Here is a 22472-nt window from a genome sequence, read left to right as displayed (position 1 = left end):
TGACCACATTTACCAATATTTAAGGAGAGAGAGAGAGAGAGAGAGAGGGGATATTGGTAGAGTTCCAAAACTTGTTACTCCAATACATCTCATGTATAAAAAGAACACCACCACCACCACCCACCTACTACTTATAAGACAAAAACAAACTGTCCTTCCTGGACCCTTTCTTAAACTGCAAAGAAAGTTCAATCCACAGATATCCAGAGAGAGAATTCAAAATAAGAAAAAACTAGCGTGGCTGCAACATTCTTTCCTCTTGTTCAATTAATACCTAATTCGCACGCCTCACGTTCCTTCTGCGTTGAGGGGCTGCGGGGTCGCCCTCCTTCTCCTCCTCTTCCTCCTCCTCCTCTGCGGTGCTGGTCGAAGACTCGGCAACATCAGGTTTCCTATTCTCTGCTGCTGCTTGTGGTGTATTAGTCTGGATTCAATTATCAGACCCCAGTTAGAAAGCCAGCCACATCAGCAACAATGTTTTACACTATTATACAGCATTTACTCACCGGTTTCTTCCTACCAAAGATGAGCTTAAACAGAATGGATAAGAGAATAACAACAACGGACACAAGGATGCCAATTGTGAGATTAGCTTGTTTCTCTGCTTTCTCAAGGAGCTCCTGCAAGAAGGAATCCAAGTATAGTATAGCATAAGTTAAAAAAAATCCAATCAAAATTCTAAGCTGGCCCTTCATCCAAGAAATGGGATTTACTTACCAGGACTTTAGTTTTGTGCTCGCCCAAGAAAGGGAGGTCAGCTGCCTTGTACAGATAGTCGAAAACTACTTTCTGGAAAACAATTGAGAAAAGAAAAATAATGAGTCACTTGCAAAGTAGCATTACTCACACATGGTGGTGGGAATTTATCAATGTCTCATTAATACTACCTTGGCGCCCTTAAGCCCTTCGGAGGTAGCTGCTTCTTCCTCATCCTGTTTCTTTTTCTCAGCGTCGTATTTTGGCTTCCATGCAGTCTGACGGTAGGATTCTGCAACCTTCTCGCTGGATCCAATCAAAATATTGTCAAACAATATACCATCTTGCATTGTCCAGATTTCAATGCCAATAGCTGCAATGGGCTCGTAGTTTGGTTTGTCAAGCTCAAAGAACTCAGGGTTGTCGATCTCCTGAGGTTTCCAAATTCCCTTGTAATCGGGGTTGTCAATAAGTGGAGGCTGCCATTTTCCCTTGTAAGCAGGATTCCTCTTCATTGGTCTCTTCCACTCCCCACATCCAGGAGCTTCTGAACATTTAGGGTTGTCGATTTTAGGCGCCTCCCATTCACCATCCTCTTCATCATCCCAGTCCTCTGGTTTTGTTGCCTCAGGGTCATCAACCTCTTCAGGTTCATCATCCAACCAACCTTCTGGCTTTACAGCTTCTTCATCTTCAATCTCCATTGGAGCGTCCTCATCCCAGTCATCAGGTTTTTTGGCTTCCGGGTCTGGGATTTTTGGCCTCTCATCCCAATCCTCAGGCTTTTTATCATCAGGATCAGGAATAGTCTTTGGAGGGATAAGTGGAGGATCAAACTCGCTCTCCGAGAGAATATTAGCCTTCTTTTTCTCTTCCCCATCAACCAAGATGCTCAACTCATTATCTGGCCTCAACACAGCAGTGTACACATGGGTCAATTTGTCTGAAGGTACCGATGGAGGGAACTTGAGATGATGCTCGACAAACTTTCCACTCTTCGGGTTTTTGTGCTTCAATATGAAGTGGACTTTGTTGGTAGCGCCACATTTATCGGGGCCAAACATAATTGTATAAGGTGACTCATTGTCAAACTCCTTGGCTATCCATCCAGCTTCCTGAGGCCGTAGGTACTTCAGATAAGCACCACCACATTCAAGCCCATTCTGCAGGCGAACCTCATACTGAAGGACAACAGTTCCATCTTTAAGATCCACATGTTCATCAAGTTCCTTTACAATGCCATATTTCCTGGCCGGCTCACTCACAAGAAGTCCATAGTCATCATGCCCCTCACTCTTTTCATGCTTCCATACACCTAATATCATAGTAAAACACAAACAAAATTTCAACCAACAGAACATACAGAAACATATGACACACTGCATTTGTGTACAGCACACCACAGAAGAAGACCTTATTGCAACCCAATCTCATCACGAATCTACAATCAGGTCTGCTATAAGCCACAACAGCATATAAAGATTGATATTCAACCATCCTCCTAATGTCCACCAAAATAAAAATATATGCAGCTGTAATCCCTAGACAACCATAGTTATGCTCAGTCATATTGTCTTTTCTAATGTAAAACAAAGCTTCAAGAGCTTATTGCAAAAGCGAACGCATTAGGGTTGAAATTTCAAATTTCAAGATCAGTTTCAAATACAGTACATCTTGAACACAAGACAAAGTAGAAGAATAGTTCAAATCAAAGAGTAAAAAATGAAATATTCAAAGCACATCTAACAGCGAACAGTGGGTGAAGTTTTACCATTATACTCCGGCTTCTCAGACACAATCCATCTTCCATCGAACTTCTCATCAAAGGACTCGTAGAATGTCTACAAACCATCAACCATGAAATGGAAGCATTAATAATCTAATTATAACAACAGATCTAAAAATACAAACATCAATCAGATGAACTAGCAATTCACAAATACCCATACATATACTAAAAATATTCAAAATCTTCGTACGTACCACATCATCCGTAGCAGAGAGGTGAGACGCGAAGCACGCGAGAGACAGCAACAAACACTGCAGCATCCAAATCTTCCGATTCGGATCCTCCATTCCGAAAAACCACGCCTCCAAATCTCAGAAAAGAATCACGCACAGATTTGGGGAGAAAATCTCAGATGGATCTAAAGCAAAACTAGGCCTGAAGTAGAAATCTCTCTCTCGGAATTCAACTGATGGCGTGATTTGAATGGCTTTTTAACCACGAACTAATACACACATCTCATTAGAATCGAGTTGATTCGACCAATGACGATGCAGGCCACGTGAACTGGACCAATCAGAACGATCCACGTGGCAACGAGTGACAAACCCCAGGTTCAAGAACATTCCATTTTAAATTGTTGACTGTCACTCCGGGTCGACCCTGTACCCGACCCGATCCGACACTCCTATTATAAATTTTAGGCAAATTGCATAATGGTTCTTTTATTTTATAATAAATGTACAAAATATTTTACTGAAATTTTTTTACAATTACACAAAATATTGAGAGATCGAATTGCAATTATCAACTAATATACCCATAGACTATTTTGGAATTGTAGCCAAAAAAATGCAAACATCAATTAGCCAAACAAAAACATATCATCATATTCATATTCATCCATCCCATCATTAGTTAGCAAAAAAATGGTTAATTTTATTCACCATCCATCCAACAGCAGCTTAGTCAAGATGGAGGCTTTTCTTCATGGTTTCATAGACGAGGTAAGTAATGCTCGCCGCCGGCACCACCTTAAGCAGATTCGGGAGAAGCCCTTTGTAGAATCCCCGGCAGCCTTCGCGCCGGTAAGTTTTCTGGAACACATCCGACATGTTCGAGTAAGCTGCTCCGCTCGACGCCTTGCTGTATTGAGCTTGCATTCTGCAAAAAAACGCCACCCGCTTGTTCGTAATCTATGATCGAATGATTGAATCGAATAGAAGATGATTATGATTATGATGGAATGCATTCATCGACGATTACCTTGTTCTTACAACCTGCAGCGGGTAAACACACGTCGCTCCGAGTGCTCCCGAGATGGTGCCACAGCTCAGCTGCACTAATGGACCCGGCTCTGCGGAGTAACGTCGTTGAATATTAGTAGATGTGGAATAAGAAGTTAATGTTTAGTTATTGGTATGTATCGAGTACCATCGTTGTCGGGAAGAATATATTTCCGCGACATGTCTTTTAAGGTCTCGTAGACGGCCAAGTCGATGCCTGCGTAAGGTATGATACCAAGAAGCGACGGGATTAGCCCACGGTAGAAAGCTCGGGGCCCTTCGTGAACCCAGATGTCCTTCGACAATTTACCGAGGTTCGGAACGTTCCCTCCTTCACAAGCAGTAGTTTGCAGGCGAGTCTTGACGAGATCCATTGGATATATAGCAGTTTGCGCCACGGCTCCGGCCAATCCACCGGAAACTAAACGACCACCAGTTCCAACATTGCCGTTACCATCTTCGATGACATTTTTCAGCATTTCGTAAGTGTAAAATTTGATGGCGCTTTCGGGTGCAACCTTGAGCACGTTTAATCCATTGCCTCGGAAAAATCCTAAAAGTCCACCTTCCGTCCGTATGTTTCTGACAGCAGAAGCAATGGAAGTGTTCGTGGTCTGGACTTGTAAAATTACCTTTAGGCGATCGAGAGGCGCAGTTGCAGTACGAGAAGCAGCCCCGGCAACACCGCCTGCGATTAAGTACTTTGTTGCGTGGACATGCTTGCTGATGCCTTCGGGAATCACAGCTTGTTCGCCGATATCTACAAGATATACTCTTTCCCAGTACCTATATATGTTCTCTAAAGTGGCTTCGTGTGGATACAGCAGCAGGAAATCTCTCCACTCCTCAAAAGTTATAATTCCGTTGTTATCTTTGTCAACATGTTCGACAAAACTAGCGAGTTCATCATCACAAATTTCTATACCTGCAAAAAACCAACTGCCACGACTTATAGGACGAAGAAAGATATTAATCGCAGAAGACACGAATATAATTGTTTCGCCAAAGGAATGTAACAGAGATAATCTGAAAGATGCGTAGGAAAAACCAATGATTTCGCGTATCCTTCATCAAAAGAGTTCAAGAGAAACACAAACCATGAAATGCTTAATGATGTCCACCGAATAATCAAACTAAAACTATTAATAAACACGCTCAAAAGAGTAGAAAACTATAGGCCTAACAAAAAGGACATATTCGAATTTCAAACGATTTCCATTTTCGCTCATCGGCAAACTCAACAGAAGCAAGATACGTGTAATTGAATGCAAATCTTTGAAGCTCAAATGCTATATATCTTACAGATTATGCATTCATGTATCCAAACAATGATTAAAGCTACATTCATCATTTCATCATTAGAAGCTATCACTAAAAGTGCATAAAAATGAAATATTAAAGCAAGGCTTTTCATCAAATTGCAGTAATCGAAACAGAGGAAAGGGGAAAGCAAAACACATCAGAAATGATCAATTGGCCAAAGAGGATGAAACCATCAATGAAGACGAATTTCAGAAATTAGAGAATTGAAGAAAATGATGAACAATATACCAGCCTTGACAAGAGCATCCCAGAGCTCCTCAGGCAAAATGCAACCACTGTGCTCAACGTCAATGGCCTGAAAAATCCTGTACAATTCCAGCTCCTTATCATCCATATACTTTCTGAACTCCTGATAATCCACCCGCCCATCCTGGTTCGCGTCGCACACTTCCAACAGCTCCTTCGCGAACTTGTAATCCGCCGGAATTTGCATCGCCGACAGCCCCTTCTCGATGAGTCCGTAATCCAAGTACCCTAAATTATTGGTGTCGAAGGAACTGAACAGGCTCCGGATTCGCGCGTCGCGCTCTTCCTTCGTCTCCCTCAAGGCGGATAGCACGTGATCCAATGATACAGGCCCCGTATTTCCGACCGGGTTGCAGCACCCGGGCCGGACCTGCTGCCCTTTCGCCATTGTTGCAGCAGCAGCAGCTTGTGCTGGGAAATTCGCATGGCTCTCCACACCAGCAGTCATAGGCGAGAGAAATTCCCAATTAGGTTCACGAAATTGGTTCTGGATATTATCTGTAGCGCATGGCGTAACCAAATCGCTGAAATAGGGCTCCCAGATCTATCGAAAAGCAGATTTTCGGTATCACGATAAAAACCGGAGTCACGGAGAAGAAAAGAAGGATCTTTGGGGAATATGAATTTTGGGGAGAGAATCAAAATCTGCAAATAAATAGTCAGTCAGCAACTTCCATTTGACAAATTATTGTCGATCGATTCTTGGAAGAATATATAATGGCGTAGGGATTACGGGAGATTCCCACGTTGCTCTATTATTATCATTATTTGACTCTTAAAAATCTCTCTTTATGATCATGCTGATGTAAGATTGATTGCCCATATTGACAAAAGATTTGGCACGAACATCATACGCCCGACCGACCAAATTCAGATCATTGGCATTAACGAGCCACAAAAAAAGTTTGTCTGTGAATCAACAGAACAGAGAGACAAACATGGGAGTTTTTTCTTGATGACAAGTTTTGTGTGGTGTCTTGTTTAAAACTAAATAGGACTTGTGACGACATGTGAGGATAAGTCAGAAGAAAATCAAGAAGAATGAGCCGGGTACTGCCACTGTATATCAGCCCATGTGCTCGCACCGTCGGTTACATCTTTAACCATAGAGGCTACCTCGTTGACAGGTACGCGAATCTGCTGCTTGCTGTCTCTTTCTCGGACAGTAACTGAGGTTGTCGAATCAACTGTTATGGCAAAGGGGACTCCGAGTTCATCTGTTCTCGCGTATCTCTTTCCTATGGAAGTTCCTGCGTACATTGCGACGAAGATATATGTAAGTGCATAGTTGGACGAAAGTACAGTTTTGTAGTAGATGAAGACCTGGCTGCTCGCGCTATACCTGTTATGTCAATTTTGTTTGAAATACCAGCAGCAGTTAATGACTTGGCAATTTTTCGAGCAACTTCCTCGTATTGTTGATTCTGAACGAGAGGAAATACGGTACATTTGATTGGAGCTATGAGGGGAGGGAACCGGAAGACGTTCATTTGCTCATCACCGTCTTTGCTGCTTCTTGTGTAGAATGAATGCTCATAGAGACAGTATATGATCCTTCCTATGCCGAAGGATGGCTCGATCACTGATGGTGTAAAAACCCTTTGGTGTTCCTTTTTCTTCTCTTTGGAAATCGAAACCATGTTTTTCTTTATAGTCACAACTTTGTCGAGCGTACAAACTTTAAACTCGGCCTCGCCTTTAGCTTCTAAAGTTGATTTCATCTCCATTGCTTCCTCTTCTCCCATTGCCTGTTTAAATGGAGACATAAAGCAAATTTCACACTTCAGAATCAAAATGGTATTTTCATTGCTAATCAGCTCATTTCAGCCTAGTAAGGAAGTACAATCTCACCATGTACTTTTCATAAGCGCATGAGATGTAACAATTCTCAACCATCACAAAATTTAAAGATCATTACGAATAAGAGACGTGACAGCAAAAAGGTAAAATTATTTACCTCCAATGCTTCAACGATCATCTTTTGGTTACCCTTGAAAGCAAGACCAAGTTCCTTTTTGACAGGAGCTATGACAAGTTTCTGAAGGGAAAATAGAAGAGCATTAGAGATACAATGCAATTTCTGGCACCTCAAAAAAGTATTTAAAGAATATGTAGTACGGGTTCAAATTACTGAAATTTCAACACTGGCATAGGCACTGCAATGCCACACATATTTCAAAACAAGGTCTAGTGTCCCAAATGAATGGCACAATATAACAGAGGAAGGAAGGAAGGAAGACGAGATACCTCCACTTCTTTAGGTTCTGCATATTTTTCATGTGCCACCAGTGGTACACCGCTTTTGTCCTGCAAAGAGATAAACATCATCATATCCTCCGTCAATGGTAGTATAAACATAGAACACAATGTGCTATAGCCTATAAAACTAATAGTCATATAATAAAGCCACTGGAATAAAATTAAAATAAAATAAAATAAGAATGTTAAAAAAATCCGTGAACCAATAAATAGACTTCTATTACATAGCAGAAGACACTGTTACCGTGTGGGCTCGCAAGTCATATGCTGATCTATCAGCAATACCAACACACTCAATCCATCCATAAGAGCATTCGATTTCAGCATCCCAGCAATCTGCAGCATAGTGTGCCATCTCATTTGCTAAATGCTGGCGAAATCGCAGGCGGTCTTTCTCAACTCCAAGTTGTGTTAGAAACAAGTATACTCTTCCTATGAAATAGCCCAGTGTTTCATTATTGACAATTCCCTGCACATTACAAAATTGCATTGAACAAAAAAGAAATCCTGGGGTCCTAAAGATGAGAGAAAGAAGCTAAAAGGTTGGCATCTCTCTGCTATCCTACCTGAGTAACTGCTTCTCCAATAGTCAATTTCCTAGCTTGTTTTCCTGACACCTGATCTTCTCTTGGGAACATGAAAAACTCCAACTGTGAAACTTCTGAAAACTTGGGATGGGACTTGTCCACAGGATCCACAAAATGCTCAATCTCGGCAAGCGTAAATTCACGGACTCTTAAGAGACCTTGTCGTGGAGAAATCTGAAAAGCCATGCACATTCAATGTAAATGTGACACTTTCAAAGAAATTATATGACAATCACATTCTGTGCAGCTCTTATACTGAGCTCATATATTTGCTATCATTGCACCCAAAAAAAAAAAAAAAAGAACCTCATGTACAATACAAACTGCACCTGCTAATTATGATTGGAGCTCAGCCGAGTGGCTCAAATTCATTAGCTGAGAAAAGCCCAACCCTACAACTTACGGGGCCATTTCTTATTAAGCCGTTCAATGGCATTCAATAAGTTTGCGTCCTTTGGGTCCATGGCTAATAGTCCAAACAAACCCAAAATGAACTGTGTTTCTAGAAAAGAACTTAATGACCTAGCTTACTCTACCTTGAACTTGAGCTTTTAAATGTTTTCTGAAGTCAAGCTTTGAGTATCTTTATACTCAAGATCCGTTCAACTCATTTACAGCCCTAAGAAGAAACAGGCACACACACACACACACACACACACACACACACAGAACAAACAAAAATAGATTCATCATCATGACAACTAAACTGACATCTATACACTTCGTTCTTTTATGCAAGTTCCTCACAAGTCAATCTTATTTATGCACAGTAGACAGCTGATCATGAAAAAATAACAAGGGATGAATGAGGGTAACAGAATATATTAATTGTTATCACGATGAAAAAGGTTTGAACCAAAATCAAGAGTAAAGAAACAGTAGAGACAAGAAAGAAACAGTAGAGACAAGAAGACGTTGTGAGTTAACACAAACAGGAGATAGCAAATCCCATCACCATTCAGATCTAAATCATACAACAAAATGCAAAAACCCAAAAGTTCTAAAACACTCAACAAAAGTAATTGTGTTAGCACAAAATACCTCATTTCGAAAAGCTTGACCAATTTGTGCCGCTGCAAAAGGAAGTTTGTTTCCGTTGTAGTAGTACAAGTCCTTAAAGTTCACAAAAATACCTTGAGCAGTCTCAGGGCGCATGTATCTGCAGCAAAAATAAAACTCAAAGTAAACTGGGCTAATACTTCAGCAGTAAAAGAAAGATTCATAATCGAGATCCCAAAAATGCATTCTCACCCAGCGCTCAATCCAGATGGTCCAATTGATGTCTGAAACATTAGATTGAAAGGATAGGGTTCAGACAGAGAATTCTTTGTATCAGGAGCAGTGATGTTGTATTCTTTAATTTTTGCACCAAGTTCTGCAGCAGAGAGATCATCCAGCACAGCCATAACGTGCTTCAGTTCTGCTGCCTTGTCCGCACTAAGCTTAGGATCTTTCTCGAGCTTGTCTTTGCAATAATCCTTGAGCAAATGATCAGCTCTGTAACAAGTTCCAGTTTTTTCATCTTTCACCATTAGATCAGTAAACTTCTCTACATGTCCAGATGCCTTCAGCACAACCTCTGGTGTAACACATGGGCAATCAACTTCTAACATGTTTTCTTCACGTACAAAATGCTGATACATTGAACATTAAATCTGTCAGATATCTTTAACATCTAACTGCATCGCCAGCTCCCAAAAAAAGTGTATAAAAATTCTTTCAAATAACTATGCATCTCTTCTATCTCCAAAATGCAAACTATGTAACTAAAGACAAAATTTAACCACAAAGAATGCATTTTACTTTGATAATGATTACAGGATTCAAACAATTCGTTTAGAGATACCACCAGCCATCCACACACTAATACACAAAACGCAACAAATCAGACAAAAGAGAAACAGATAATCGAATCCAAATTTTGTGCTTTAACATTCTCAGCAACAGAAAAATTAAACAACACCAACCTGACGCCAGAAAGCCAGGACATTCGCCTTGACGGCGCAACCAGGCGGCCCATAATCGTAAAGGCCGGCAACACCACGGTAGATCTTAAAGGAAGGAATGTAAAACAGACGACGCTCGAGAGTGTTAACAACCGCCTGCCGGAAAGCCTCCCTCTTCAGTGCTTCTTGTGCGGCCTCCATTTCCAAGCACGCTTGCTGTAGCTCTCCCGAATCCCTCATTTTTTCGTATTTATACTCCTTCAGAGAGGAGCACAGTAGAGCAAGGTTTAGGGTCAATCACTCTTTAGTCCCTGTACTTTTGAAATACTTCAATTTAGTCCCTTATATTTTTTCTTTTTGCAATATAAGACATATGTAGTTAGCCTTGTACGGTATACTTAGATTACAGATACGGTGAGGACAAAGGAGAAGAAGAGTAAACTACTCAACAGTCCAAACCTCTACATAGAATTATACTGATCTGGTGTCTGCAATCTGATCTTCCGCCATTTCTGCTCAAAAAATTCACGGTCATTACTAGCGATTTTGATTTTGTTGTCTAGCAAAACTAGGAGTGAATGAATCGTCGTCGTTCACGCCGATCTCACGCCGATCGGCTGCCGTCGCTTGAAACTGTTCATTTCAAGCTCTCGAGAATCGGTTGGCAACACGAACAGTTAAGAGTCTCCTTTCATCAGCTTCATTCTCAGATCATAATCGGTCTGCATGAGGTATAATTGTGAATTGTGATCGACGTGGTTCGTTGATTGCTTTCAGTTTTGTTATTCAGTTTTCTTTGTTTTTTTTTTTGGTTGAATTATAATGTGATTATCTTTTTTATAGACGGAAGATGTAATTGCATCTCTTGCGATTCCGCTTATGAAGCTGGTCGGACTGAAGACAGTTGAAATGGCTCGCGAGGGAAGATTCAACACTGTAGTCACTTCTGTTGATCGTTCTCATTCTCACGTAATTAGAACTATTCGCCATGGTTTTGCTCCACTGATTAATTGACCTTCTGTGTTGGTATATGCATGTCTTGTGTTTGTCCATTTGTGCGCTACATTCAGATCATTGTAACTCCTGGAGTAAAGATGTAGTCAGCGTCTTATGCAGTTAACTCTTTTGAGATGTGTAACTGACGAACTGCAGAGCAATTTCTAGGGATAATGGGGGAGTCCTGTGACAGTATTGTTAGATGCAGTAGCATGAAGCACTATAAATTAGACATGAATAATTGATTTAGTTGAAATGGGTAATGGCATTGCTAGTTGGATACAATGTTCTTATGGTGAAACTGCATGACTAAAACGATGACATGTTTATGTTGATTCCATTATTCCAATACCACAAACTAATTAATTTGTTTGCCTTTTGACTTGCAGGAAGACAGCAACTATATGACTAAAGCTATGGCAGCAGGGAATGAACTGATGGAGAGACAGAAGCTAAGGCTGACGCAGCTGATTAGCCTTCTTAAAAAGATAGAATCTCAGGTCAATTCAAGCCAAAATAGCATCTTTCAGAACCTGGCCAACCATCAGGCTTTCATGAAAAAGTTCTTCATGAAAACTTTTAGTTACGTTTCTGCAGTTCATCAATCAGGTCAAAGCAATGACCTCTCCAACATGATGCTAAAAATCCTCAAAGCCACATCTGATCAAGTAGGAATTGCCATCAGATCAGTTGAGGTTGGGGTAGACAATCTGGTGTGTGAACTGGCTGAGAAAATGTGCAATCCAATGGCCGAGTATGTCAACGGCCTTAAGATCGAAGTGAAAACAGGAATATCTTTGCGCTTGTTAGAGATCGCTAAGGAGATGGATGAGGCAATAAAGATAGGACAATTAGAGTTGGAGGTAGCAAGAAACCAGGCAAGATTAGCAGAACAGAGTAGACTTGAAGCTTTGATCAAGTTGCAGAAAGCAGAAGAAACAGCTAAGAAACTAACCATATCCCTCGGATTGCTCATTGAAGATGCCCCCGAATCACAAGAAAACCCGACACAACAAGAGGTATATGTTCTCCACAACTTCCATTTTTCTAGTCACTAGATGGATGCATGATTGAAAGACTTATTCTTCTTGATACTCCATTGAAGCCTCTGCATCCGAGCACAAAGGAAGATCAAACAGCAAAAGATGATAATCTACTGTGGAATCTGCTGAGAAATGAGAGGAAATTCCAAGAACCAAACAATTATCTCGAAACAAATGAACCATCGGGCATGGAAACGCGCAGCAAAAGGCTCAAGTTAGCGAAATTGGTTCCGTCCCATAGTAACACATCGGTTATAACCATATCCAGGAAGCTGCTGTGTTCTTCTTCAGCTACAGCTCAAAAGACTAACACCAAATCTCAACCTATCAATTCCAGGAAGATGTTGTGTTCTTCTTCTCCAACTACAGCTCGAAAGGCTAACACCAAATCTCAACCTATCAATTCCAGGAAGCTGTTGGGCTCTTCATCTCTATCCAAGGATCAAAAAGAAAACACCAAATCTCCATTTATCAGTTCCAAGGAGCTCTTGTGGTCATCACCTGCAGCTCCTTCTCAGAAACTCCCCCTTCGCAAGCGAATTACCCCGTGAAATCTGCAGCATCGATGATCTTCACTGCCAACTCATCATTCATGGAAAGTGGTATTATCATTTTTCAAGGATTGCGAAGAAGGGACATCCATGATGATCTTATGTAAACTTTGAGGTGTGCCTTTGATCTTCTACTGCATTTTTGCCACACACATACATACACACTGGGGTAATCAATCCATTTATGGCTGCCTGTTTCTTCTGCTGCCCGCTGTTAGAACTTGAGAACAAACATTAAATTCAAATATTAAGATTGATTAGCAACACAGAAGAAAGGATTCAATTAAGAAGAAATATCAGTATACGGACAACTATTTTGAGGGTTTCCCCATGGGAGATGGAGATCCCAAAGAAACTAATTTTGAGGAGTATTTGTAATAAATGAGTATTATAAAAATGAAGGAAAAGAAAGTGAAGTGTACCTCCTGAGCAAATTGTAAATTGAAAAATACAATAGTATTGAAAATAAAACAAAAATCATAAAAAATCCATTATAAATTTAGATAATATGAATAATTATTTATAAAAACATATAATATTATTTTAAAAAATTATTAATTTAAATATATGTAAACCAAATTGGTTTTGAAGGGAATTGTTTAGATTTATTTTTTATATTTCTTGTAATAAGAGTTGATAAATATTATAAAAATATATACTTAACATATAAAATAAAAACAGCTTCATAAATTAATAAAATTATAAATCACAGCCCACTCCATTAACATTGGAGCCAGGCAAAACCAGTCCAATTGTCATTCCAAATCATAAATACGAGTTTTAAAATGGTACTAACACTTTAATTCATTTATTTAAAAAAGAAAAAACAGCCCTATAAAAATAAAATACGTGAAGAATTGAATCTGGAAGTTTCGTGTTGGCATCGGAAATTTGCAAACTGTGTATTATAACAGAAGAATCACATAAGGTCATAGGCTCATAAATAATAGGAAGACAGGATTACTGCGAATCCGCGCTATTTTCTCAATTCTGAAGAAGAACAGTCATTTAAGTCCACGCCGAACCCTAATCTGCTTCAATATCTTTGTAAGTTTTTAAAATTTCTTGCGTGTTTTGATTCGTTTGGTTTGTAAAACGACGAATCTTCGAAAGCTGATAATGTAGCTGGTTTGTAATGTCAGAAAAATGATGTCCGATCATCTTTATTTTTTGTTAAACGTCCCCTTTTCTGCATATTTTTATGGATTTTGGGGACCTTAGGTTATGGCTCTGTAATTGCCTGCTTAGGTTTTGGGGGAGATTAAAAGATTCACGTGATTGTATTATTTGAAAATAAGCATCAAATTATCATGTAAACACATTGGATAGAGTTTTGGGGTGATGTCGATTATTGTTGATTGATATGTGTATCTAGTTGGAAAAAGGTTGCAGAAGTTTGTATGTAGTTGGAGGATAGGTTGCAGATCCAACATGAGTTGAAGTTTGTGTTTGCATAGCTAGTCATGGAACAGAAAAGCCATGTTTCGATTATGGCCGAGGAGCCAAAAACATGATTAGAATGATTAGTTACCTCTAGGATCATATTCATATCTCAGTTTTCTATTTCAGTTACTTTGTTGTAGGTATTGGAATATTTCTCATTGGCTGTCTTTTCTTATAGGCAATTTGGAGTTAGTATCGCCGGGTGATTCGGTTTTGCATTTGAGCCATGGTATGATCCTATTATTGGCTCTCTTTTTTTCTTATCAAGATTCAAGGCTGTGAAAATGTTTGGAATTGTGAATTTATGTTTGTTGCGACTTATTGTTTCGCAGGCCGCAAAAATTCTTGCAAACTTGATCATTATGGGCTCTGGGATAGTGGCGAGAGCATTTGTTCAAGCGTATCGTCAGGCACTTGCAAGTAAGCTTTTCCCTATTGTAGTTTTTTGTGATTACCATTCGGTAGTTTATGGAATGGCTGAGTGTGCTTAGATTTTAATTGGTGTACTTGTGGTCTCAATTATTCCTTGATGTAGTGTTTCCGGTTTTGTTTATTGGCCGTCATTTGGATAAGGTGTCTGATATGTTTTGCCAGCACTACATTTTATTTGTCGGCCAACATGAAAATTTGATGATATTTGCAGATGCATCAAAGAATGGTGTTGCTCAAGAAGCAGTGCAAAACATCAAAAGAGGTAGTAAAACAATGACGGAGGCAGAGGCAAGACAAATCCTCGGGGTTAGTGAGAATTCGACATGGGAAGAGATACTGCAGGTTTGTCCTAATCTCATGTTGTTGGATGTTTACAGTAAGACAAGGTTCAAGAAAACAACCTTCACTTAGGTTTTGATGAATTTTCTGTGGTTTTGTTTACAGAGGTACGATAACCTGTTTGAGCGGAATGCTAAGAACGGTAGTTTTTATCTCCAATCAAAGGTTCATAGGGCTAAAGAGTGCCTGGAAAATATTCATCAGCCAAAAGGGGATGGCACAAATTGAAATCTTTGTTAAAATAGTTGACTTGTTGGCTTTTGTCGTCTTTTTCAAATTGGGGGTTGCTGCCTTCATGTTCGAGATAAATAGTTCTTGTTTGGTTAATGATCATATGTTAGTGAGGGTTAGAAATGTAGAATGCATTTAGCCTTGAACTTCAACAGCTTCTATTTGTAACCAAATTTTTTGGCTCATACCTAAAGTTCTACATTGAGAATTAATACAAATTTAGCTCTCCAGTTCACATTAAAATCAATGGAGTAAAGCATGTTTCTGTTCTAAGTTGTCAACTCTGTTGTCTCTAAGTATAGTTTTAAGACCTCAATGTCGAGCTTTTTCTGTAGCATTTCAGACCAATTATTGTGGTGATGAAGTTTGATCATGTGTATTCAGTGATATTAGTGATGTACCAAAAATGCTCAAAATATACTAAGAACTAGAATTTGAAAAAAGATAGTGAGATTATAGCAATAGGATATAGAATCGATTCCATTTATCAAAATGCACTTTCAAAGGAAGCCAACAAATTTGGCAGTCTGAAATGATCAGAAATTATCTGAGACAATCGACAAAAATTGAAACTGAAGTCACAGTATTACACAATGAGAATTGCTGTTTAATCAAAATTGATCATGTATTGATGGTGGGATTTAAAAAGGGCCTAACCTGGAGGGAACTTGAGAATAGTGATGATATATGATGCAGGTGCCAAAGTCTGAGGGCTATGAAGCAGCAAAGCTTAATAAAGCCACAAAATAATCGTGTACTTTCTTCGTATGTACAGCCTTGGATTTTCTTCTTGTTAGGGACTAATACCTCTAGCTCGCACATACGACAAGAACTGGGATGGTAGTTCTGCTAGAAGTGACTGAACAATGGAGATGGATCCACCTGCAATTTGGTGAGGGAAGTAATTTAGATTTCTGAAGACTTTTTGAAGGTTGGCTTTGTTTGTGAAGTTGTGTCTTACTCTGCACGTCTCGGAATGGGACAAACTGGACAATATCTCGTGATGCTACCCTTCCGGTTGTACTTTCAAGTCTATCCCCTTTATCTGCATCTAGTATCTGATACAGAATGATGAATAACCATCATATGAGTATGGCATACATCGTTATAATGAAAGAGATGCGGCAAACCTCCATTTCTTTGAAGTCAGCTCCTCCAACCCCAACAATGAGAATGGACAGCGGCAGATCAGATGCTGTGACGAGGGCATCCTTGGTTTCCTGAAGATCGGTTATCACTCCATCCTAAAATGTTTATCAGGGCAGAAAATTTGATTAAATCAAGTATCAGGTATCACTATGGAAAACCTCGCTTGAGTAATAAAGATTGCGATGCATATTAAACCAAGAGTATACCGTTATAATCAACAAAGTGTAGTATTTCCGTTCATTTCTTGCAACCGATCCACCAGCTATCTGAGCAGCATTAGTGATCACATGTCCAAACAATGTAGGTCCTGCTAACGATACATTAAAGAGAGCACTTGTATACGCTGTCATAATCCCGTGGATTCCTTCAACCTGGAAGAAAACAGAGGTGATGCTTAGTCGCTGTGAAATAAGGACTAAGGATTAGAATCAAGTACTCGGAAGCCCATCAATAAAGCCGAGTTTGACCTCACAATAGGTACTGCTGCCATTTAAGTTGAAACAATGTGACACTGGGCCGTCAATTGGCCTTGCTCCAAAACCCCAAGCAGGAAATTTTCTGTCGGTATCGTAGAATTGCAAAACACCTCCAACCTCAAGGATTGCCTGCATCAAGAGTGATCAAATCAGCTTGTTTCCCTCTCTCCCATTCAAATCTTCATTAAGTTTAACCTCTTACTCTCTGATATGCGTTTGGCCGTCCTGATGGATCAATATAATGCAATGAATCCGGCAGGCGAGGATTACCATTTGATGCTGAAAAGGGGTTCTGAAAATTAGTGATAGACCATTGTACACAAAAAAAATTAAGATCTAAACACAATGGCAAAAGTAAACACAGCAGCATATATGAAGGGCACTATAAGGGAAAATGTAGCGGAGTATATTTTTGCAATAACAACATTGGAACCACATTGCACCAGAAAATATGGATAAAATTCTCTACCATAATAGATTGGCTTGCTTTGTTACACGGGTAGCAATCCCTCTATTTGTCCATTAGAAAAGAGAGGAACAGCAGTTACATAGAAACTTAATACTTATTTACGGGGTAAAAAAAAGGGAAAAAAAAAAATAGAAAGTTTTGTTTTTAGCACAAAGAATCACACAGTGATTTAATGGTTTATAGTCTTCAAAAGGTTTCACAAGAAAAGAAGCAAATGAGCGCAGAAAAGAGTATACCTGTGAAATCAACTGCAACCATGAAATTCAATTCATAACCTCCAACCAAGTAGTCAAGGAATGTGTGCTGCATGTTCTCTGAATATTTATCAACAAACAACTGACTTTTTAAGATCTGCATGGCCATTAAGATACAAATAAGAAGCAAGCCGGTGAGAAGAATGGTGTTGTTTGGCAACCATTTCATGAAGTGAAAAATAGAACGTGTTTCGGGTGACTTATGAATAGTATATGTTCTTGTGTCTGTTTATTCTGTGTGTACAAAAATGATTCGGAATTTAAGGGGGTTGAGAACTTCAATATATAGCCAAGGTTTTGATGGATTCAAAATTTTCAGAGGTCAGCCCTTCTTACCTTGTTTTGGTGATTCTGCCCAACAGATACTGGGATGAATAAACTCTCTCCAATTGAAACAGAACACAGTTTTTCTAAATCAGTCAGTGATTTCTGAACTTTCCTGAACAATTTTTGTGAGGAAAAGATAATCAGATTCAATAAATTTGACTGCAATATTGATGAAACAGAGGAAGTTGCTTACCCCAATAAATCGTGTTTTCCATTACTATTGAAATTAAAACACTCAATAACTAGCGGGCTGTCCTGCAATAGCAAGGAGAATTATGAAAGTCGGTCCATTTGATTGCCCAAATAAAGAACTCAAAACAACATAGCTATAATTCATATAGAAAGGATCTCCATAGGCCTTATATTCATTTTCATTTTTGTTTATTGCAGTTGTTCATATCGCAATTACAAAACATATCCCAGCATAAAACGGTAGAAAGAGAACCTTTTCATTATAACAGTAAGATCAGTATAGCTTTTGGTCATAATGCAAAACAGACATTAAGTAATAATAAGATTATTGTGATGCAAATTGCTAGGACCACTTTTCATTACCTTGCTCCCTACTTGCTGAATACTCAACAAAATTTGGTTCCATCTTGGATTGTGATCATTCTTCAAGACTTCAGTTTTGCAAATCGGAACTAATGTTCCACTCTCTGTGAATTTTGATATGACCAGAAAAGGATCCTGGAAAGACAAAACAGTACAAATGACTCAAAATCAATTTACATATAGTGTAGCATTGAGAAAATGGAGGTCTCTGAGGATGAATTTCCATACACTTTTCGAGAATAGATCCTTGGATTCCAAATCTGAACATCTCAGTATCAGCTCGACTGTAGTCCTTGAAGCAACACATTCTTCAGCATAAACCATGAGTTGGCCATTCTTTTTATTATGGGAAGGAACAGAAACGCCATCACGTGAAAGATTTAAGGCTAAAATCCTGTTCCGTTTGGTGATAATCTACAAAAGAACCGTGAAATAACAATGTGAATGACAGACTTTCCATCTTTTTCTAAAGCTCCATTATCCTATATGAAAAAAGATTATATGCCCATTCGATCGAAAAAAGAAAAAAAAGAAGATTATATGCACATTTAGTAAAGATGGGCCAGAAATGCATAGTTAACATCAAGTCAAAGGGGGTTTCATATAGTCGGCATTTGATAACCAAGAGCACTATTTCCCAGAGAAACAATGCATAAAAATTAAAGGCAAGGTCTAAATCATAACTGAAAACAAGAAGCCTTTGAAATGCATCAATAGTTGCTTCAGTTTTCCTGTCAGCAAATTATAACATCATTAAAAAAATAAAATGAAGTTACAAAACTATACCTCTGATATTGTACAGCTAGCCTCACCAAGGAACTGCTGCTCCTCCAGCTTAATTGTCTAAACAGAAACATTTTAGGACAGCCTGTTAATTAAATGATGCATGCATAGAGAGCTTAAATGAGCATACAAGATATAAGACATATACTAAGCACACTAAATATGAAGCGGATAAGTGCAACTGAAAGAAGATAAAAAATACTTTAATTGTGACATACTTAATACTGAAAGTAAAAACCAACTTTTACAAACATTAAAGTTAAATAATTTGGGTAAATTGAGATCCAAATGTAATAGAATCATAAAATTAAAACCTCCCCATTTTCCCACTGATGGGTACTTGTATCCATATTGAAATTACTGTAGAGAAGAGTATAATGCAATCTGACAGAAACGTGGATTATTTCTAATGAACTTCTCACTTTGTACAAAGGCAATAACAAATATATGAATTCATTGTGACGTGATATACAGTTAAATAAAAGGCACGTTTATTTGCATTTAATATACCTTTATATCTATGTTGTGGAATTGAGTGTCGATATCATATATACGAAATCTGCAAAGGATATCAGTTTCTTTACAAACATGAGGCCAGAGGGACAGAAAGTTAGGTGTAAGTGTATAACAATAATGAACTACACAAACTCACATCAAATTCTGCACCATCTCAAAGTGATAGGTGACGATAAATTTTGTAATCCACTTAGGACTCAAGGAATTTAAAACCACTTCAGTGCGACCAATCTCTTGAAGTGACCCATCACTTCCTTTCATATAAAGAACTGCCATCGGATCACTCTGAAAGGAAAATTTGTGAAACGGATTATGTCTATTTTCCAAATTGGCAGGAGATCAACATATACTAGAGAAACAAAATATATATGATTTTGATAAACAGCATGAATAACAAAATAAGTATGAAGAAAAAAAAAGTAATAATAAGAGAAGATAATTGAAATTGAAATACATATATAAATATATAAAATTAATATTTCTTTTTTTCTGTGAAAATATAACAACCAACCTTGGAAAACACATCCAGGTCACGCAAGTTCTCAGCAGACAGAGAAAGCTGCAAAATCATGAAAATAATTGAATAAATTACCTGCAAGCATAATTTAAAAGAAAGTGGGAGATAACAGGACACCTTATATCACTTGATATAGCTATTACTTGAAGTCTAGAATGTTAATTCATAAAACATGTATCAACTATATAGAGTCTCAAATTGGCTATCCATATATTCTGTGCTACCCTTTGCCTAAATTATTGTACTTAACTGCAGTGAATAGGCTAATTTTAAGTGTAGTCTCCAAGCAAGAGAAAGCTGCATCTGGAACATATGGTTTTTTACAGGTTTTTATGCTACATTGTGTGTTAAATACTGAAGTCTACAAGAGCTGAGGCAAAATCACACATGATTGGGAAAGCACTTAACCAAGGAATTGAGGTTCAGACACAGCAGTTGGCTAGAAGATACTGATTTGCATAAGTACTATGCTCACTGAAACCATATACTTCATGAAGCCTAGCAAAAATAGTAGGGCTAAGGGGGCAAAGGTTAGAAAATCCAGTTTAGATGTCAATTTTGGACATATAAATAGAGGATCTCAAATTCTATTAGCAGCTTCATGTTCCTCCTACACAGTTATTAACAAGTGCTTCAATTTTATTCCAGATTCTGGCCATCAATATCCTGAGATATTCCTATCTAATTAGTAACTCCCTGTAATCAATCCTTGCACACAAGCGAACCATCAACTCCCAACGCCATTGGAGATAAATACTTGAAGTCAAAACCCTTTCAGTAAGACCCCTAAGCAGATGTATCCAACTGCATGTTTGAGGTTACAAAGGACCAAACCTGAATAACTAGCCGGTAAGCAAAAGGCTGAAAAAACTGGTTTAGCAAACTATTACAAAGTGCAGCGAGCAGGCTTGGGTTAATACAGTTGGTGGCTAGACAGGATCGACCAACGACTGTATGTTGTGACAGCAAGTATATTCTTTTTAGTAATATTTACTTTTAGAGCAATTTTGCATTTATCCTGAACAAATAGGAGGTGTGGGCCACAGGTCGCACTAAGCCGCCGGGTGTGTGGATACATCACATCAATTCTAGTTAGCATCACTGCCCTGACAGATTGGACTGCTGATGCAAGACAGTGCCAGCATATGCACCTTATGCATACTTGTGTGCTCCATGCCACCTCACACAGCCATACGCAACCCATTTCTCGAGCTACATGGTTAGGCCAGTTTCGCATTAGGACATACATCCAGGCACCCAATGCCAAATATGTATCTTATGTCCCAATTACGAAACAAGTGCCTTCCATAACATAACAGAACAGTAAGTGTAGGCCATGGCTCGAGAAACACCAGCCATGTCCAAAATCAACTTTAAGAGCCTAACTATAACATCCTACATTTCCTGGTTAACATTCTCTGGTATCAGATGTTTCAAACTACTAAACTTTCATGCTCCTCATCTTGGTGTCAATGTCGTGAGCAAGAAACCATATCGAATGCGCTAAATTAGCTTAACACTTCACAAACTTATAATACAATTGTCCGTAAGTCAGTAAAAGGTTCATCAGATTTACCAATATCAGGCGCAGATTCCAAGCTCGCTTCATTCAAACTAATTTTCTAACTATGGAACCACATTCAACCAGACAAGTCCAACTAAATATCCCCCTAAGTGTGGAATCACCAAACAAAGATTTGCCTCAACTACTATTCCAATCGCAGCCAGTTCAAACACATACAGAAAACGATCTCCCATTCATCGAACGGAAGAGAAAATCACTATATATATATACATACAAATGCAAAGCCACAAAGACGCATTCTCATTCTCCACATAAGGTACAAAAAACAAACATCAAACAGCACGGACCTCGATCTGAGAGAACAACCCTTTGTAGCCTCGAGACCTGAGAAACGCATCAACAGCATCGTTTGGAGCGCTGGCCGCCGAATTCGACGTGGCACCTCCCACCGCCGACTGCCCGCCGGCCACGTCGGAACAGCAATTTCCCATTGCCAACGCAACCCAGCTGTAACTGAAGAAGGAACTCTAATAATTTTTTCCCAACAAAAATCTCACACCCCTATTTATATATATGTATGTATGTATATGTATCAAGTCAAGTATCAATACATATATACATACTACGGTACAGTCTGCGAGGAAACTTCAACGCAGAGAGACAAGGCGAAGAAGAAAAAGGAAACGATGGACTCTGCAGCACTGTGCACTTGTGCAGTCTGTCCATTGCTAGACTGAGTGAGAAGTGGGCCCCACCCAACCCCCTCTCTCTCCTATTTTCTCTCTCTTATTTTCTTA

The 22472-nt window shown here is 38.9% G+C and overlaps 6 protein-coding genes across 8 annotated transcripts; 2 read left to right on the top strand and 4 right to left on the bottom strand.

Annotated features, from left to right (window-relative positions):
• Positions 1-51: 51 nt before the first annotated feature.
• Positions 52-2909, bottom strand: LOC127240872 (calnexin homolog 1-like). Its single transcript, XM_051259726.1, has 6 exons — positions 2680-2909; positions 2468-2537; positions 888-2011; positions 718-789; positions 507-620; positions 52-424 (listed from the first exon to the last, which is right to left on the bottom strand). Exons 1-6 carry the CDS (start codon positions 2770-2772, stop codon positions 275-277), a joined length of 1623 nt encoding a protein of 540 aa, XP_051115683.1. The 5' UTR covers positions 2773-2909; the 3' UTR covers positions 52-274.
• A 208-nt stretch (positions 2910-3117) lies between these two features.
• Positions 3118-6003, bottom strand: LOC127240880 (calcium-dependent mitochondrial ATP-magnesium/phosphate carrier protein 2-like). Of its 2 annotated transcripts, none has more exons than XM_051259737.1 (4): positions 5264-5400; positions 3857-4647; positions 3689-3779; positions 3118-3586 (listed from the first exon to the last, which is right to left on the bottom strand). In XM_051259737.1, exons 1-4 carry the CDS (start codon positions 5398-5400, stop codon positions 3388-3390), a joined length of 1218 nt encoding a protein of 405 aa, XP_051115694.1. In that variant the 3' UTR covers positions 3118-3387. The 2 variants fall into 2 exon arrangements, with proteins under 2 accessions (XP_051115694.1, XP_051115691.1); XM_051259734.1 differs by having other exon boundaries at positions 3121-3586; positions 3857-4633; positions 5260-6003.
• A 125-nt stretch (positions 6004-6128) lies between these two features.
• LOC127240868 (glycine--tRNA ligase, mitochondrial 1-like) lies at positions 6129-10324 on the bottom strand. Its single transcript, XM_051259718.1, has 9 exons — positions 10091-10324; positions 9375-9757; positions 9165-9282; positions 8103-8297; positions 7781-8005; positions 7525-7584; positions 7235-7315; positions 6620-7025; positions 6129-6527 (listed from the first exon to the last, which is right to left on the bottom strand). Exons 1-9 carry the CDS (start codon positions 10307-10309, stop codon positions 6310-6312), a joined length of 1905 nt encoding a protein of 634 aa, XP_051115675.1. The 5' UTR covers positions 10310-10324; the 3' UTR covers positions 6129-6309.
• A 169-nt stretch (positions 10325-10493) lies between these two features.
• On the top strand, positions 10494-12659 carry LOC127266391 (uncharacterized). 2 transcript variants are annotated; one of them, XM_051296625.1, is made up of 4 exons: positions 10494-10800; positions 10913-11038; positions 11455-12084; positions 12171-12659. In XM_051296625.1, the coding sequence occupies exons 1-4, from the start codon at positions 10648-10650 to the stop codon at positions 12657-12659; spliced, it is 1398 nt and encodes a 465-aa protein (XP_051152582.1). In that variant the 5' UTR covers positions 10494-10647. The 2 variants fall into 2 exon arrangements, with proteins under 2 accessions (XP_051152582.1, XP_051152589.1); XM_051296632.1 differs by having other exon boundaries at positions 10691-10745.
• An 847-nt stretch (positions 12660-13506) lies between these two features.
• On the top strand, positions 13507-15385 carry LOC127240589 (mitochondrial import inner membrane translocase subunit PAM16 like 2-like). The gene is made up of 5 exons (XM_051259338.1): positions 13507-13706; positions 14281-14331; positions 14435-14522; positions 14746-14876; positions 14979-15385. The coding sequence occupies exons 2-5, from the start codon at positions 14329-14331 to the stop codon at positions 15099-15101; spliced, it is 345 nt and encodes a 114-aa protein (XP_051115295.1). The 5' UTR covers positions 13507-13706; positions 14281-14328; the 3' UTR covers positions 15102-15385.
• A 172-nt stretch (positions 15386-15557) lies between these two features.
• On the bottom strand, positions 15558-22391 carry LOC127240581 (protein BONZAI 1). The gene is made up of 16 exons (XM_051259326.1): positions 22023-22391; positions 20145-20192; positions 19770-19918; positions 19628-19676; positions 19121-19177; positions 18563-18748; positions 18335-18469; positions 17973-18034; positions 17789-17891; positions 17435-17549; positions 16932-17008; positions 16721-16858; positions 16460-16624; positions 16235-16348; positions 16066-16162; positions 15558-15986 (listed from the first exon to the last, which is right to left on the bottom strand). The coding sequence occupies exons 1-16, from the start codon at positions 22164-22166 to the stop codon at positions 15898-15900; spliced, it is 1728 nt and encodes a 575-aa protein (XP_051115283.1). The 5' UTR covers positions 22167-22391; the 3' UTR covers positions 15558-15897.
• Positions 22392-22472: the final 81 nt, after the last annotated feature.

The sequence above is a fragment of the Andrographis paniculata genome, unplaced genomic scaffold (genome assembly GCF_009805555.1).
Source record: "Andrographis paniculata isolate CXL003 unplaced genomic scaffold, ASM980555v1 Contig18END, whole genome shotgun sequence".
Taxonomy (NCBI): domain Eukaryota; kingdom Viridiplantae; phylum Streptophyta; class Magnoliopsida; order Lamiales; family Acanthaceae; genus Andrographis; species Andrographis paniculata.
This window is presented reverse-complemented; position numbering and strand designations above follow the sequence as displayed.